Raw genomic sequence first — 19,145 nt, 5'->3', positions numbered from 1 at the left:
CTGCTTTTACTGTTTTCCCTCCTACGCCCCTGATATAACTGGCCTGTCCGGTTGTTGGTAAGGGTAAGTCTGTTATCGATACCGATGCCCCTGTGTCCACTAACATATTGCATTGTCGTCCCCCTAACAATGCTGTTGTGTACATCCGTGAGTCACCGGCGCTGGCAGTGGATCTTTTTCTGCCCTAAGAGGTGCGGTGACTAACTCTTTGATCTGATCGACAGTCAGACCGGTTGCTGATGGGGTGAGTGACTGGGTGTCTGCCATGACCTCCGCCTGGGTTTTCCCCCTCCCTTTTGGACACTGTCTCCAGCCATGTCCCGATAGGCCACAGCTGTAGCATATCAACTCCTTCACTGTCTTATACCTGGTACGGTAGTCCTTTGCTAACTGCCCCAGCTGCTGGCAAGCAAAACAAACTTTCCGGGACATCACAGCAGCTGCATCCACTATACCCACTTTACGATTTCTCTTGCCTTTCCTTTGGTCTATCTCACTGGCCCATGAAACCATCTCAAAGTAGCTGGACCCTACTGTTATGCCTAAATCTAAAACTTCTTGGTGGGCTGAGCTCAGGCCTTCCTTCAGCAATTTTAGGAAGACTGGGTCGTCCCTCCCTGGATTATCCAACCCTGAATACTCCTCGTACACTCGATATTTACGTTCTGCATAATCCATGGCTGTCTCGTCAGCTTTTTGAATCACTGCCATTATCATTCCCCAGCTACTCTCGTCTCCCCCCAGCCGCTGCCTCACTTCCCCTTTAAAAGAGCGATATCTTTCTTCATTACTGGAGCTCCCGGTAGTTGCCCATGCACCATCCCGCACCCCCGGGCCATTCTGTCCTACATATTCCTCGGGCACTTTGCTTTCACTAACACGTGTATATCTTTAGGGTGCACCTGGTGAATTTCAACCATTTCCTCGAGTTTGCGCCACAGGCGACCTTAAGTGAGGGCAACTCGGACAAAATGCTCTGTTTCTCCCCAGGGATGAAGGGCTGATGAATAGTCGTAAGCAAGTTCAAGGGCTGGCTCGGATCGTCAGGGTTCTGAACCTGACGTTGCCTGACCTCAATAGGTGCCATCTTGGTAGATCTATCTGGGTAAAACCTCTTCCTGAGATACCTCCATACTAATTCCCACACTATGCAAAATATAAAACCGCAGAGTATGTATTCCACAATCTGCCAGTTTTGAGTACCCGAACTCATGATGCCTGCCATATTCCTTTCCATCACACTTGCAAACGCATACACTAAAATGCAGCTCCCAAACGAGTATACACGCCCCTACTCTGGCGTTTCGAACCGTACCGTTGGTTACCACCTTTCACAACTGGTGGTCCAAGTCTCACCAAGTTAACCAAGTTAACATGCAAAGATTCTTCACATACATAAACACACATGCACATGCACACACTCCTTTAATATCTACCAGTTCAGCTCTCCACATTCGTGATAACTCGTATTCCCATGTGTCCACTGACCGAACAGATCCAAGTGTGAGTGTTATTTTAGAAAAATACTCACCAATTTAAGACTGTTAGGAACACTGGCCACATGATGGGTCATGAAGGTATCCCACTTCTGACACCAAATGTTGTAGCATGGATGAAATTACCAGAGAGACAGAGTCACTGGTAGATACAAAGCAGCTTCTTTATTTGACACAACAAGGTACAGCAGGCATCTTACGGACAGAGACACTTTCCCCAGAAAAGTCTGCTAGCTCAATGTGGGCTCGATATTTATATGCTAAACACAAAGGCAATCGCTACTTAAAAAGTTATAGACAATGCATAGACAATACTTCCTACTGAAGCGACATACAAAATATCACACCATTCTTTCCTTCCAATGCCAACATGTCTGGGCAAAATATCACACCATCCTTTCCTTCCAACGCCAACATGTCTGAGTTGGTATCCACAGTCCTTTGTCAAACAGTTAAAGTAGAAGTCTGGTGGCCAAAGTCATTTAAGTGTAAACAAATCATCTACCCAAAAAAATTCACTCTAACAGTTGTATACATTTCTCTGAATTAAATGTACCTATTGAAACATATTAAAGTAGCGTTATAGTTAAGTTATTGGACTACCATCAAGAGTCCTGACAAATGTTCCACAGGCACGAGTTTGAATTCCAACTGGTTGGGACTCCCGTACTGTTAGGGGTCTAGATGGATTAGAGTTTGTAAAATGTGTTCAGCAAAGTTTTCTAAATCAATATATAGAGGTACCAACTAGAGAGGATGCAATATTAGATCTCCTATTAGGAGTTAGGACAAGTGACGGAAGTGTGTGTAGGGGAGCACGATGGTTCCAATGATCATAACACCATTACTTTCAACTTGTTCATGGATAAAGATAGATCTGGTCCTAGGGTTGAGGTTCTAAACTGGAAGAAGGCCAAATTTGAAGAAATGAGAAAGGATCTAAAAAGCGTGGATTGGGACAGGTTGTTCTCTGGCAAGGATGTAATCGGTAAGTGGGAAGCCTTCAAAGGAGAAATTTTGAGAGTGCAGAGCTTGTATGTTCCTGTCAGGATTAAAGGCAAAGTGAATAGGAATAAGGAACCTTGGTTCTCAAGGGATATTGCAACTCTGTTAGAGAAGAAGAGAGAGTTGTATGACAGGAAACAGGGAGTAAATACGGTGCTTGAAAAGTATAAAAAGTGCAAGAAAATATTTAAGAAGGAAATCAGGAGGGCTAAAAGAAGACATGAGGTTGCCTTGGCAGTCAAAGTGAAGGATAATCCAAAGAGCTTTTACAGGTATATTAAGAGTAAAAGGATTGTAAGGGAAAAATTGGTCCTCTTGAAGATCAGAGTGGTCAGCTAAGTGCGGAACCAAAAGGAATGGGGGAGATCTTAAATGTGTTTTTTGCGTCTGTATTTACTAAGGAAACTGGCATGAAGTCTATGGAATTAAGGGAAACAAGTAGTGAGATCATGGAAACTGTACAGATTGAAAAGGAGAAGGTCCTTGCTGTGTTGAGGAAAATTAAAGTGGATAAATCCCCGGGACCTGACAGGATGTTCCCTCGGAACTTGAAGGAGACTAGTGTTGAAATTGCAGGGGCCCTGGCTGAAATATTTAAAATGTCACTGTCTACAGGTGAGGTGCCGGAGGATTGGAGAGTGGCTCATGTTGTTCCGTTGTTTAAAAAAGGATCGAAAAGTAATCCGGGAAATTATAGGCCAGTAAGTTTAACGTCGGTAGTAGGTAAGTTATTGGAGGGAGTACTAAGAGACAGAATCTACAAGCATTTGGATACAAACAACAGGAATTCTGCAGATGCTGGAAATTCAAGCAACACACATCAAAGTTGCTGGTGAACACAGCAGGCCAGGCAGCATCTGTAGGAAGAGGTGCAGTCGACGTTTCAGGCCGAGACCCTTCGTCAGGACTAACGAAGGGTCTCGGCCTGAAACGTCGACTGCACCTCTTCCTACAGATGGTGCCTGGCCTGCTGCATTCACCAGCAACTTTGATGTGTGTTGCAAGCATTTGGATAGACAGGGACTTATTAGGGAGAGTCAACATGGCTTTGTGCGTGGTAGGTCATGTTTGACCAATCTATTGTAGTTTTTCGAGGAGGTTACCAGGAAAGTGGATGAAGGGAAGGCAGTGGATATTGACTACATGGACTTCAGTAAGGCCTTTGACAAGGTCCTGCATGGGAGGTTAGTTAGGAAAATTCAGTCGCTAGGTATACGTGGAGAGGTGGTAAATTGGACTAGACATTGGCTCGATGGAAGAAGCCAGAGAGCGGTGGTAGAGAATTGCTTCTCTGAGTGGAGGCCTGTGACTAGTGGTGTGCCACAGGGATCAGTGCTGGGTCCATTGTTATTTGTCATCTATATCAATGATCTGGATGATAATGTGGTAAATTGGATCAGCAAGTCTGCTGATGATACAAAGATTGGAGGTGTAGTAGACAGTCAGGAAGGTTTTCAGAGCCTGCAAAGGGACTTGGACCAGCTGGAAAAATGGGCTAAAAAATGGCAGATGGAGTTTAATGCAGACAAGTGTGAGGTATTGCACGTTGGAAGGACAAACCAATGTAGAACATACAGGGTTAATGGTAAGGCACTGAGGAGTGCAGTGGAACAGAGGGATCTGGGAATACAGATACAAAATTCCCTAAAAGTGGCATCACAGGTAGATAGGGTCGTAAAGAGAGGTTTTGGTACATTGGCCTTTATTAATCAAAGTATTGAGTATAAGAGCTGGAATGTTATGATGAGGTTGTATAAGGCATTGGTGAGGCCGAATCTGGAGTATTGTGTTCAGTTTTGGTCACCAAATTACAGGCAGGATATAAATAAGGTTGAAAGAGTGCAGAGGAGGTTTACAAGGATGTTGCCAGGACTTGAGAAACTCAGTTACAGAGAAAGGTTGAATAGGTTGGGACTTCATTCCCTGGAGCGTAGAAGAATGAGGGGAGATTTGATAGAGGTATATAAAATTATGATGGGTATAGATAGAGTGAACGCAAGCAGGCTTTTTCCACTGAGGCAAGGGGAGAAAAAAACCAGAGGACATGGGTTTAGGGTGAGGGGGGGAAGTTTAAAGAGAACATTAGGGGGGGCTTCTTCACACAGAGAGTGGTGGAAGTATGGAATGAGTTGCCAGACGAGGTGGTAAATGTGGGTTCTTTTTTAACATTTAAGAATAAATTGGACAGATACATGGATGGGAGGTGTATGGAGGGATACGGTCCGTGTGCAGGTCAGTGGGACTAGGCAGAAAATGGTTCGGCACAGCCAAGAAGGGCCAAAAGGCCTGTTTCTGTGCTGCAGTTTTTTATGGTTTCTATTGTCAGTATGTAATTTAAATTAAAGTACTTAAATGAATCTGGTAACAAAAAGTTAGTCACTATATACAATCATTAAACTATTGGAAAGGTGTAAAAATCTTGCGGTACACTAATGTCCTTCAGGGAAGGAAATCTGCAATTCTCATTCAGTCAGATCTGATGTGTGACTAGACCCACCAATTTAACTGCCTTTTAATTCAGGGGAAATTAGGGAGGCACAATAAAATGCTCGCATTACCTACATCCTGTAAACAAATAAATTCTAAACTCTGTAAATTTGTAAATAATTGTTATGAAGCATAATTAATTCTTGCGATTAAATTGAACTTTCATTACAATAGTAGCCATTGGGATGATAAGAGGCAAAATAAATTGTGTAGCTATCTTCCTTAATATGGTGTTTCTATCTGCGATTTTCTTTGGGGGTAATAGATCATAAAATGGAATGATTCTTAACTCTCTTACACAATAATTGTAACATAAAAAACTCACATTACATTTATGTCAGAGCAGACAAAGAATATAATTTAAAATATGTGTTGATTTGTTACAAAGCTCATATTAGCAACAGATTAATATGCGTTCCAGTTCTCAGTGCATTTCTAGCAACAGCCTCTTTCCCCAGAGGGAGCTATAGTTTAGTAATTTGAAAAAGTATTCTATTAAAGTAAAATCACAGAAAACATTCAAGCAGGGATGAACTCACAGGAACTTATATTGCAAAATCAAACACTGCAAAATTACACCCTAAAATTTAAATATAAAAGGCTATCTATTTACTATTGTTGGGTTTTACACCACCACACATGAATACCACTTAAAAAGCCAAAAATCATTTCCAATCCAAGAATTTGCACTTGATTTAATTACCACTAGGGATTGATGGTACAACCTAGATTATGATTGTCCTCATACAAGGATCATGAATTAAATGACACTATATATTTAGTTCAGAACATGATCTAAAATAAGGACACCATACATCCTGACTGTAGTTAAAAAATACAAAAGAAGATAAAAAATTACTATCCTAAAGATGTCCTGCCATCAAAATTTCACTTCACATTTACACATTCATTAGACCTTTACATTTAAGAAAGGTTTTTCCCTGTATGTTTTGTTTATTTTCTAAAATCATTTACCTTGCTTTTAACTTGACAGAAGTGAGAGGTTTGTTTGCTGGCACCACAATGAAGTCATTTGGATTCATGATTAAGCGACTAAAGTAATTCAAAGTTAAAGAATAAAGCTGAACCATCCAAGAGCATAATGCCAGAATGCAGCTATCTGTAAAGGAAATAAAAAGCTACGTTATTACATAATGGAAAAAACACGCCAGCAATCCTTTAGAGGATTGGCACTTCCTTTTTATACCAGCTATGCTTTAAGTTCCCAATGGACCAGGTTAACACACTGAAGCAATAATGGATACACCAGACGAAGCAGGTAGATACACAAAAGATTCTGCAGATGCTGGAGGTCTTCAGCAACACACAAAAACTACTGGAGGAACACAGCACGGCAGACAGCATCTAGGACGGAAATGAACAGTCAGCATTTTTGGAGTAAGGCTTTTCTGCAGCACTGGAAAAGAAGGGAGCCCCCGGAGGCTCTCCACTGACCGTCTTTCAAAATCCCAAGGATGCAGCCAAGAAGACAAGCACACCTTCAGGGTTCTGAAGCTTCGTGGCCCTGTGGACAAGCCAATTCGATGCCGATGCTGCCGAATGAAGCATTACAGGAGAAAACACCAGGATCAGCAGATCAACTGTCGGGGGTCTGTACTCGGTGAATCGTGCGCTCTCTTTCTCTCGGTGGAGGAAGAATTTGTTGCCAATTCTCAAATCAGAGAACTCAGAAAAAAGTGATGCTCCAGACTTCAACATCGTAAATGAATGAATTATTTTATGTCTCCCCTCTCACTCTGAAAGGGTGACACCTCTCTGTCCCTTTATTAGGGAGAGGGAGCCTGTGGTATGTCGAATTGTCAGGTGAACAATTAGTTTTTGTTGTACTACAGATCATGGTCATTCTTGGGGGCTTCGTGCTTGCGTGGTGGGTGGAGAGTGCTGATGCCTTTTTTTATGCTGAAGTAAGTGGGGAGGAAAATCATTGTTTTGCTGCTGCTTATGTGTGGGAAGGAAAGTGGGGAGCTTTGGAGTTCTAATGTTTTTATTGTCACTCATTCTTTGGGGCACTTTTGTTTTCACAGCTGCATGTGGCAACAAATTCCACAAATTTCACCACCCTTTAGCTAAAGAAATTTCTCCACATCTGTTTTGAAAGGGCGCCCCTCTATCCTGAGGCTGTGCCCTCTTGTCCTAGACTCTCCCATCATGGGAAACATCCTTTCCACATCTGCCCTGTCTAGGCCTTTCAACATTCGAAAGGTTTCAATGCGATCCCCCCTCATCCTTGTGAATTCCAGTGAGTACAGACCCAGAGTTATCAAACATTCCTTGTATGATAATCCTTTCATTCCTGGAATCATTCCTGTGAACCTCCTCTGGACCCTCTCCAATGCCAGCACACCTTTTCTACGATGAGGGGCACAAAACTGTTCAAAATACTCAAGGTGAGGCCTCACCAGTGCCTTATAAAGCCTCACCATCACATCCTTGCTCTTGTATTCTAGACCTCTTGAAATGAATGCTAACATGGCATTTGCCTTCTCCACCACCGACTCAACCTGCAAGTTAGCCTTCAGGGTATTCTGCACAAGGACTCCCAATTACCTCTGCATCTCAGATTCCTGGATTTTCTCCTCATTTAGAAAATAGTCAGCACATTTATTTGTTACCAAAGTGCATGACCATGCATTTCCCAACATGCCGAATCTCCAGACTCCTTAGAAAGTAGAGGTGCTGCCATGCTTTTCTTGCAATTATATTTATATGACCCTCCCCACCTCTGATCCTCTGATGAGGATTGGCTCATGGACCACTTGTTCCCCTCTCCTGAAGGCTACAATCAGTTCCCTAGTCTTGCTAACACTGAGTGAGAGGTTGTTGTTATGACACCACCCAGCCAAATTTTCAATCTGCCTCCATCACCACCTTTGATATGGCCCAAAAATTTGCAGGTTGAGTCGTTGTTAGGGAAGGTAAATGCAATGTTAGTATTCATTTCAAGAGGTCTAGAATATAAGAACAAGGATATTATGCTGAGATTTTACAAGGCATCATTCAGCAAGCACTTGGAATATTGTGAGCAGTTTTGGGCCCCTTATCTAAGAAAAGATCACAAGACAAAGGAGCAGAAGTAGGCCATTCGGCCCATCGAGTCTGCTCCGCAGGTCCCCCATGAGCTAAACTATTCACCCATCTAGTTCTAATTTCCGGCTTTTTCCCCATATCCCTTCATACCCTGACTAATTAGATACCTGTCAATCTCCTCCTTAAACACCCTCAATGATCGGGCCTCCACAGCTGTATGTGGCAATGAATTCCACAAATCCACGACCCTCTGGCTACAAGAATTTCTCCTCATCTCTGTTTGAACTGGGTACCCTCTAATTCTAAGACTATGGCCTCTTGTCCTGGACTCACCCACCAAGGGAAACAACCTTTCCACATCTACTCTGTCCAACCCTTTCAACATTCGAAATGTTTCTATGAGATCCCCTCTCATTCTTCTATACTCTAATGAAAACAGTCCAAGAGCCGACAAACGCTCCTCATATGTTAGCCCCTGCATTCCAGGAATCATCCTCGTAAATCTTCTCTGAACTCTCTCCAACATCAGTACATCCTTTCTAAGATAGGGGGCCCAAAACTGCACACAGTATTCCAAATGATGTCTCACTAATGCCCCATAGAGCCTCATCAACACCTCCTTACTCTTATACACTATTCCTCTTGAAATGAATGCCAACATAGCATTCACTTTCTTTACCGCCGATCCAGCTTGGTGGTTAACCTTTAGGGTATCCTGCACGAGGACCCCCAAGTCCCTTTGCACTTATGATTTTTGAATTTCCTCCCCATCTAAGTAATAATCTGCCTGATTATTTCTTCTTCCAAAATGTACAACCATACATTTGTCAACGTTGTATCTCGTCTGCCATTTCTTTGCCCACTCTCCCAAACTGACTAAGTCTCTCTGCAACCTTTCCATTTCTTCAACATTTCCTGCTCCTCCACCTATCTTGGTGTCATGCGCAAACTTAGCCACAAAACCATTTAATCCATAAACCAAATCATCGATATACATCGTAAAAAGAAGCGGCCCCAACACCGAGCCCTGCGGAACACCACTAGTAACCAGCAACCAATCAGAATAGGATCCCTTTATTCCCACTCTTTGCTTTCTGCCTATCAGCCAATGCTCCACCCATTTCAATATCTTTCCTATAATTCCATGGGCTTTCATCTTATTAAGCAGCCGCATATGCGGTACCTTATCGAAGGCCTTTTGAAAATCCAAATACACAACTTCCACAGCCTCTCCCTTGTCAACCTTATTCGAGATTACCTCAAAAAATTCCAATAGGTTGGTGAGGCAGAATCTTCCCTTCATGAAACCATGCTGGCTTCGGCCTATCTTGTCATGCACCTCAAGGTATTTCATAACCTCGTCCTTGAGGATTGACTCCAACATCTTTCCAACTACCAATGTCAGACTAATAGGTCTGTAATTTTCTTTTTGCTGCCTCCTTCCTTTCTTAAATAGCGGAACTACAATTGCGACCTTCCAGTCCTCCGGAACCATGCCAGAGTCTATTGATTCCTGGAAGATCATTTCCAACGCTTCCACAATCTCCAAAGCCACCCTCTTCAGAACCCTTGGGTGCACCTCATCTGGACCGGGAGATTTATCTATTCTTAATCCACTTAGCTTCCCCAGCACTTTCTCTCTAGTAATCTTGACTGTACCTAATTCTATTCCCTGATACCTCTGGCTATCAGGTATATTGCTCATGTCTTCCACTGTGAAGACTGATGCAAAATACTCATTCAGTTCCTCCGCCATCTCTTTGTTATCCATTATAATTTCTCCAGCATCATTTTCCATCGGTCCCGTATCTACCCTTGTCACTCTTTTACTCTTCATATATTTAAAAAAACTCTTAGTATCCTTTTTTATGTCAATCGCCAAATTCCTTTCATAATTCATCTTTTCTTTCCTAATGACTTTTTTAGTTTCCTTCTGTAAATTTTTATAAGTCTTCCAGTCCTCATTTTTCCCACTAATTTTTGCTTCCTTGTACGCCGTTTCTTTTGCTTTTATTTTTGCCTTAACCTCACTTGTTAGCCATATTTGTGCCATTTTTCGATTCATGATTTTCTTTTTTCTTGGAATATATTTTTCCTGCATTTTCCTTATTTCTTGTCGGAATTTTATCCAATTCTGCTCTGCTGTCCCTCCATTTAGCTTACTTTTCCAATCGACTTGGGCCAGTTCCTCTCTCATACCACTGTAATTTCCCCTGTTCCACTGAAATATCAATACACCTGATACCAGCTTCTCCTTTTCAAATTTGAAACTGAACTCAATCATATTATGATCACTACTTCCAAGGGGTTCCTTTACCTCCAGCTCCCTAATCGCCTCAGGTTCATTACACAGCACCCAATCCAAAACAGTCGGTCCCCTGGTGGGCTTCTGGACAAGCTGCTCCAAAAAGCCATCCTGTAGGCATTCTACAAACTCCCTCTCCTGAGATCCATTACCTTCCTGACTTTCCCAATCCACTTTCATATTAAAATCCCCCATAATTATTTTGACATTTTCCTTCTGACACACTTTTTCTATTTCCAGTTGCAACTTGTAGTCCACATCCCGGCTGCTGTTTGAAAGCCTGTATATAACTGCTATTAGTGTCTTTTTACCCTTGCCATTTCTTAATTCTACCCATAAGGATTCTACCTCTTCTGATCCTATGTCCCATCTTTATATTGATTTGATATCGTTACTTACCATCAGGGCCACGCCACCCCCTGTACCTTCCTTCCTACCTTTCCTATACACTGTGTATCCTTGGATATTCAGCTCCCAATCGCATCCATCATTTAGCCATGACTCGGTGATGGCCACAATGTCATATCTTTTAACCTGCAGCTGTGCAGCAAGGTCATCCACTTTATTTCTAATGCTGCATGCATTTAAGTACAGTACATTTAGATCAGTATCTGTTGCCAATTTTGCTATATTTCTATTTGTCAGCAAATTATCCTGTATATTCACCGGCCTGTCCTTCTTGCCATCTTTGCTGTACAGTATTTTTGACTTATTTCTATTTTCCTCTTCCTTGACCCTAACACCTTGGTTTCCTTCCCCTTGCCAACTTAGTTTAAACCCTCCGTAACAGCTATATTAAACAATCCCACCAGGATATTAGTACCTTTTGAGTTCAGGTGTAATCTATCTTTTTTGTATAAGTCACACCTTCCCCAAAATAGATCCCAATGATTCAAGAATTTGAAGCCCTGCCCCCTGCACCGGTTACTTAGCCAGGCATTCATCTGCTTAATTCTGCTATTCTTACCATCATTAGCGCACAGCTCAAGCAGCAATCCTAATATTATTACTTTGGAGGTCCAGCTTTTCAATTTTCTTCCTAGCTCCCAGTAATCTTTCTTCAGGACCTCCTCTCTTTTTCTGTCTATGTCATTGGTACCAACATGTACCAAGACTTCCGGCTGCTCGCCCTCTCTCCTCAGAATACTCTGTACTCGATCTGAGACATCCCGTACCTTGGCACCAGGGAGGCAACACACCATCCAGTTATCCTTGTCCAGCTCGCAGAATCTCTTGTCTGTCCCCCTTACAATGGAATCCCCTATAACTACCGCATTTCTTCTTGCTCTCTTGATTTCGGCACTGGGCAGAATGCCAGAGTCTCATTCACTGTGATCCTCCTCTGTCAGGTCTGCCTCTTCAACAGTATCCAAAACGATATATCGATTTCTGCTGAGTGCAGGTCGGTGGGACTAGGTAGCGTTCGGCACGGACTAGGAGGGCCGAGATGGCCTGTTTCCGTGCTGTAATTGTTATATGGTTATATAAGTAAGTCAATAGCATCATAACATTTAAGTAACGTTTGGATATTAAACACACAGCACATATTTTCCCCGTATGAACATATAAAATCATTGCAACACACCAATATCGCTGAATCAGTGGGAGCCCTGGGCTTGTTTTCCTGTAACAAGACGGTCCCATCGAGGGGTGATGGGAGACAGTGATACTCGAATGGGGTTCCTTATGTCCACTCTATTCCGCAATTTAGTTTTCGCTGCATTCATTGCAGAAAACTCCGCTTCGCAGAAAAATGTTGGAAATGGAAGCAACGTTTTCAGTGCTTTCCTGGCTATCTCAGGATATTTAGCCTTAACTTTGATCCGGAATGCCGGCAGAGATGTTATGTCAAACATACTTTTCAGCCCACCGTCATTTGCAAGCTCGAGGAGTTGATCTCATTCCCGCGCTGACATGGATGACGCGCGAGTAATGACCTCGCATGCGTAATGGCTCAACAATGGGCTTGACAGGAAATGAGGAAAGGTGCAGCTGACTCATATCGCCAAATCATATCGTTTCCTCGCGGACCGGTGGTCGGGGACCGCTGCTCTAATCTGTATGGATCTCACTGATGTAGAAGCTGTACTGGGAACACCAGATGCAAAAATAATGCCGCCGACAGACTTGCAGGTGAATCACTGCATTACCTGGAAGCATCGTTTAGGACCTTGAATTTTGGCGAGGGAAGTGGCATAGGGGCAGGTGTGGCAATGAGTACAATTGCAGGGTTAAGGGCCAGTAGGGAGATTGGTGGGGAGTGACGAATAGCAAGAGAGTCACATAGAGAGCAATACCTATGGAAAGCAAAGGGGGTTAGGGAAAGTTGTGTCTAGTAGCGGGATCCTGTTGGAAATTGCAGAAGATGATGTGTTGGATGTGGAGCCTTGTGAGGTGGTCGGTAAGGACATCCTGTTCTTGTTATGTCTTTGTGGGGGAGATAGGTGAAGTCAGAAGTGTGGAAAATTAAGGAGATGTCTGTGAAGACAGCAATGATTCTGGTGGAAGGGTAACCCCGTTTTCTGAAAAAAAAAAGCCTCATCCTAAGAACAAATGCTGGAAAACTGAGTAAAGGGAATCGAGTTCTTACAAATGACACAGTGCAAAGAGGTATAGTCAAGCTAACTGTGGATGTCAGTAGGTTTGTAAAAGATGTCAGTCAATAATCAGACTCTGGAGAGGGAGGCAGAGAGACCATAAAAGAAGACAGTGGTATCAGAATCAACCAAGTAAACTAAAGGGCAGGGTGCACACTGGAAGTAAAGTTGATAAAATTGACGTACTCAGCATGGGTACAAGAAGCAGCACCAATGCAATCTTCAATGTAGCACAGAATGAGTTAAGAAGCATTACCAGTTTAGGCCTGAAACGTGGTCTGATCCATGCTGCCAACAAAAAGCCAGGCATAGCTGGGACCCATGTGAGTGCCCATAGCTACATCCGTGATTTGAAGGAAGTGGGAGGAGCCAAAAGAGAAATTGGTGAGTGTAAGTGCCAGTCCTGCCAGACTGAGGAGGGTGGCAATGGAGTGGATGGTGTCAAGAATGAAGCAAAATCTTAAGTCTTGCCTAATAGAGGATAAAAGTGTACGGGGACTGGACGTCCATGGTGAAAATAAGTCAGTCAGGACCAGGATCTGAACGTGGTTAAAGTCATGGTTAAGAGTCACAGATGCAGGACTAAACCAAAGGGAGTCGAGATATGCGGGCACTAGTTCAGAGAAGCAGAAGCAGGGAGAAACAATGAGCCTACCAGGGCAGTTGGGTTTGTAGATCTTGGATAGGAGGTAGAAACAAGCAATATGAAGCACAGGAACCTTGTAGTTGGAGCCTCTAGATGGCAGATACAGACTCTGTTTTGGTATACGATTTCACTAATAATATCTTAGAGCATCTGAAAGATTTACTGATGTCAGTTGTTGGATATGTACTTTATATATGCCTTTCAGTGTGACAATAGCACCAAATTGCCTTTGTATGAAAAATGTCAACCTTCTAAAGATTCTGAAGTAATCATTCGCGTCTAAACCATCATTGGCAGATTTATGTAAGATAGGTAGGCTGATGGGATGAAGCTCAACTAACCTCATACCGCTTTCCTCACACCCAGGTGATGTAGAGTGGAGTTTAATCCAGGCAAGTGAGAAGTAATGCACTTCAGGAAGCCTCATTTCCATTTGGACACAGAGTAGAATAAATGACCAGAACCTTAATGTACATGTAATGCCCTGGTTCATATCTTTACTGTTATGCTGTGTAAGAGTAGTCTGTTCTGCTGTCAGCCTGTTTGGGTTATTGTTGAAGATAAGCGATGATGAGGAATGTGTGCCATCCAATTAGGATGGTAGGATTAGGGGGAAGTTTTCTTAGTGAGGGACACCAAGGTTGGTGTTGGGTTTTTTTTGGTTCGGCAGGAGATGAAGAGGGAACACGCTGGGGAGAACCAGTCGTAGCAAACGACCTGATGGGAGACCCATTTGTTCAAGATGGATAGTGAGCAACGTTCGGCAGGTGCTTGTGCTTTCATACTGATAGAGAGCCTAGTGTGCGAGTGACAGAGAAGTTCAAGATGAGCTCCAGCTTGTACACATTTGACTGTTTAATTAAAATAAGCCCTTTACTTTTTTGTGTTTCTTTACTGACACTTTAGTTGAGATAAGATTCATAAACATAATTCCTCTAATCATATGCAGTGTACCGTCTGTTATTTCATGGCACTAATTTGTAACACTGTATCCACACAAACCGGGGTTTGGAGCAGGAGAGCCATCTATCTCAGTCCCACAAGTCTGGCAGGACCAGAGAGTGTTTTCCCTAGACTTACACAGCCAAGGAAACCAGGATGTTTTATACATAAAGACCTTGGAATGCAAGCCCATTGCTTCCTAAAAGTGGAATCAAAGTCAATAGGGCAGTGTAAAAGGTATTTGGCATGCTTGCCTTCTTAAGCTGAGGCAGTCAGTATAGAAGTTGAGGGCATCTTATTGCAGTTGTGCAGAACATTGGTTTTACTAGATTTGGAGTGTATGGAATGAGCTTCCAGAGGAGATAGGAGAGGCAGGTAAAATTACATTATAATGTTTTATAGGCTTTTGGACAGGTTCTTTGACAAGACAGGTATTGAAGGGTCGGGCCTAATGTGGGCAAATGGAATTAGCATAGATGAACTTCACAGAGAACATGGTCAAGGTGATCCATGAGCCCATTTCTGTTCTTGTGACATTGACTGTTCATTTCATTCCATGGATGCTGCCTGACCTGCTGATATCCTCCAGCATTTTGTGTGTTGCAGATGAATCCCAGTATCTGCAGAATGTCTTGTGCTTCTGTTCTCTAGATTCTACGATTTATGTTTCATTCACACTGAGCCAGCCAATCATTTGGAGCTCCATTCTGTCACATTTGGTAATAGATATTAAAGACCCCAATAAGAGTTCACTCTAATACTCTGTCCATCTGCTCACATCAGGTTTCCTCTACAGAATATTCAGCATGGAAGAGTACTGATTTACCAGGCTGGGAATTGGGAGAGACAGTAAATTAGCAGGAGGTTTTATTGAACTATGTTGATGTGACACTGTGGCAGTGCTACCTGACCATTGCCCAAACATTCAGCATTAATGTCACCATCTTGCGACCATTACCCAACATATCACTATACCTTAAATAGTATTCCATAATTTGTCTTTATCAAATATACTGCATTGTACATTGCTAAATAGCTCCAAAACAAGCAGATAAAAATTTCCACCAATAATAAATTCCTATTTCTTCTTGTGGCTCAATCCGAGCCCAACATCATTCAAATTTGTCACGTATCTTGTAAGCAACTTCAGTGTAGTTTTGTTGCTCCGGGGAACATTTCCCCGTCCATACAGTAGTCATTTAGAAAAGGACATAAATTTCGCTTTACTGTTAGTTACTCCACCCTGTTTCAGCCCATTTAAAACGTCCCTGCAACAGAGAATCTTAAAATTAAAGAAAAATTACAGCATATTTTAGGCAGATCAGGCGGCAACTATGGAAAGAAATCCTGAGGCAGCATTTCAGATTACAGTTGACTCACTGAAATCTAAAACTAGCCTTTCCCGCTCTACTTCTCCCCCCGACCCAAACTCAAATGAAAAGGGTGTTTTCCCGAATCCTGGAAAAGTTGAGGACAGAAACAGGGAAACACAAACTCAGTACGAATGTGGTGGCCTTCACCAAGACGGCGTTTCTCCACAGCCTATCTCCCTACCTGACTCCAGCGACCCTCTGCACCGGGTAACGGGCGCAGCAGCTTTGTAGCGCCAGTCGTTACCATGGCGTCCGTGTCTCGCGATACTGGGCGCCGAACAAAACCTCGCCAATGACTGAGCCCGGGAGTCGGGGACTCTCCTGTCAATCAATTTCGCCAGCAACAGTACGATGCCCATAATCTGGCATCGGATGAGCAGTATATTTGGGTGCAGCGCGAAACTTTCTTTTTAATTTCACATTTCTCTATGTAACAATAGTATTTTCTCATCAGCACGGGAAACAAGGGAAGTCGAATTTGGTGAGTTTCAGTTTGTAACTTTCGGTTCATCAAACTAGTTGGACCATAGTTGCGACCACACACCTACCCGCTATCCGTCCTTAATCCTGGCAACATCCACACATACCAACCTCATGAAAACACATGGATCTGCAGCAGTAGGTCCTGGGATAACAGGAACTTGATGACTGTATAAATGGGGGAGCCAGTGGCCACACCTTTGGGATTTCTGAACTATCAGAGAACGGATTATCAGTTTTTTTAAACGTGGTACGCAGTCTATTAATGTTTCGGTTTTAGTGATGTTTGACATATTCAGTTCAGCCATTGAAATCTGGGTAGGCAAGAGTATTAATTGATGGAAAATGCTCAGCAATCAGTTGAGGTAGCAGTTGAATAGTCTGTAAGTAGCTAGCACAAACGTTTAAAATAATTCAAATAATAATTTTCTTTTTTAATAAACAAAATTCTTTTGATGCCAGAGAGTTGGTATTAAAATCAAAGCATCAAACAGTCCTTCCAGGTGAGATGACACTTCACCTATGAGTCTGTTGGGGTCATATACTGTGTTAGGTGCACCCGTTGTGGAATCTTGTATATTGGTGAGACCTGACATAGATTGGGAGACCGCTTCGCCGAGCATCTACACTCCGTCCGCCAGAACAAACGGGATTTCCCAGTGGCCACCCATTTTAATTCCACTTCCCATTCCCATTCCGATATATTCATCCATGGCCTCCTCCACTGTTGTGATGAGGCCTTACTTAGGTTGGAGGAACAGCATCTTATATTCCATTTGGGTAGCCTCCAATTTAAGGGCATGAACATCAATTTCTCAAACTTGCAGTAATGCCTCCCTCCCCCTCAGCATTTTCCATCCCCTTGTCCTTCTCTCAGGTTACCACCTTCCCAGTCCATCGTCTCCCTCTGGTGCTCCACCCCCCCCCATTTTTTTTCTCTTCCATGGCCTTCTGTCTCTTTCACCAATCAACTTCCTAGCTCTTTGCTTCATCCCTCCCCCTCCAAGTTTCACCTATGGCCTGGTGTTTCTCTTTCCCCTCCCCCCATCTTTCAAATCTACTCGTCAGCTTTTTTTTTTCTCCAGTCCTGCCAAAGGGTTTTGGCCAGAAATGTTGACTGTACTTTTTTGCATAGATGCTGCCTGGCCTGCTGAGTTCCTCCAGCATTTTGTGTGTGTGGCACAGATTTCCAGCATCTGCAGATTTTCTCTTGTTTGTGATTAAAATCAAAATTGCTGGCAGTACTCTATATGTCAGGTAGCATCTGTAAATAATGAAATAAAGTTGCAGGTTGATAAGTTATCAATTTGCAATTGTTATATTTCTTTCTGAATTGTTCTCAGTTTTGTAAAACCCAGCAACTTCCAAGGCGTCTAGTCTGATGAAGTGCACTGAATTTCACTATCATTATAACTTGCATATCCACCTCCAGAGAAAAGAAAAGAGTGGCAAGCCAAGAGGCGTGGAGCAATATTTCTTTGGGTTACTTTTTCCCTGTCACTGCCTTATCTTTTGATGCAATAGCCTGCAGGATTTTTTAGATCTGACTATTTTGTTGTTTGCAGAATAATTAAACCATATTGGGTCATAAACAAAAAACATTATCAATGCAGCTGATATAGAGAAATTCTGCTGCCATCACTCAAACTGACTTTTGGAAATGGAAAACATTGTGCCTTTACGTTGAATAATGCTAATTAAAGGTTAATTTATTGGGAACATACGTTATTGTTCTTTTGTTTCATTCAAATTTCAATTAGCTTGTACCTTCAGCCAAAAAAAAATGTCAAGAAAAACACATCATAATAGACACAGTACGAAGATATAAGATAAAATGATGTAATCATGAAAGAAAGCAAACAAACAGAACAGTATTTCAGGATGTATATTGTATACATTTCTCTGACATTAAATGTACCTTTGAAACCTTTGAAAGAAAAAAGGGGAATGAGGATAAACATGAACACAAATTCATTAAAGCCATTAAGATATAAACAAAAATGATTTTTTTTTAAACTTCAAAAGCCGGAAATATGCAATAAAACAGAAAATGGCTGAAACACTCGGCATCAATGGAAAGGAAACAATTAACGTTTTCTTATCTGGGACACTTCACCAGAGCTGGGAAAGAGAAAAAAAAACTAGTTAATTTTCAGTAGCCGTCAAAATAGGGGAGTGATGAGTTAAAGAAGGTGATCGTCTCTAGTAGATGAGACTGAACTTGTTAATATGTACAGTTAAAAGTATGTTATGTTTCTTTGTTTGCATATTGTAGGATATGCCCAACAGGCCAGGCTGTATGAATAGAACAAGGAAAAAGTGAGCCAAAAAAATGACAGGCAGAAATAGCCAGTTCTAATACAGAGAAGAAAAAAAGGGTAAGTTATGTGGAGTGGAGAATTTGATTTGAATTTGGAAATTCCTCCAAAATAATATGAGTGATGCCACTGGAGATCTGTAGGGACTAAAACAAGAGTGTTTCATTTGCATAAAAGGTCATCTCCATCCAATTTGGTGAATCTTTAGTTTTAAAATTATTGCAATGAGATTGTGAAAACAAAAGTTTCCTAATATTTCTTGTGCCTGTACATTTTTCTTCAGAGAATTTGTGTAGGTGGGTAAAACATTTAGAGTTTGCAAAACAACACCTGAAAATCCAAAATCAATTTATTGCATTTTTATTTGGCTTATTATAAAATTGATTATGTCCAGCTCATTGTTCCCCAAACAAAAATTAAAATTTACCATTAATCGTAAGTAGAATAC

At 42.1% G+C, this 19,145-nt stretch overlaps 1 protein-coding gene across 3 annotated transcripts in view; it reads right to left on the bottom strand.

Moving 5' to 3' along the window:
- Positions 1–16,153, bottom strand: part of zbbx (zinc finger, B-box domain containing) — a 155,989-nt gene extending 139,836 nt beyond the window's left edge. For 2 of the 3 annotated variants that reach the window (XM_072254587.1, XM_072254589.1), the window contains exons 1-2: positions 16,081–16,153; positions 5,964–6,108 (exon numbers count right to left, since the gene is read on the bottom strand). In XM_072254587.1, coding sequence (XP_072110688.1) covers positions 5,964–6,079 — 116 coding nt within the window. In that variant the 5' untranslated portion in view covers positions 6,080–6,108; positions 16,081–16,153. Of the gene's footprint in view, positions 1–5,963; positions 6,109–11,516; positions 11,805–16,080 lie in introns of all 3 variants that reach the window. The other variant, XM_072254588.1, reaches the window with a different exon arrangement.
- Positions 16,154–19,145: the final 2,992 nt, after the last annotated feature.

Source organism: Mobula birostris, chromosome 4, assembly GCF_030028105.1.
Source record: "Mobula birostris isolate sMobBir1 chromosome 4, sMobBir1.hap1, whole genome shotgun sequence".
NCBI classification, from domain to species: Eukaryota; Metazoa; Chordata; class Chondrichthyes; order Myliobatiformes; family Myliobatidae; genus Mobula; species Mobula birostris.
The sequence above is the reverse complement of the archived record's forward strand: the minus strand, read 5'-3'. Positions and strand labels throughout refer to the sequence as shown.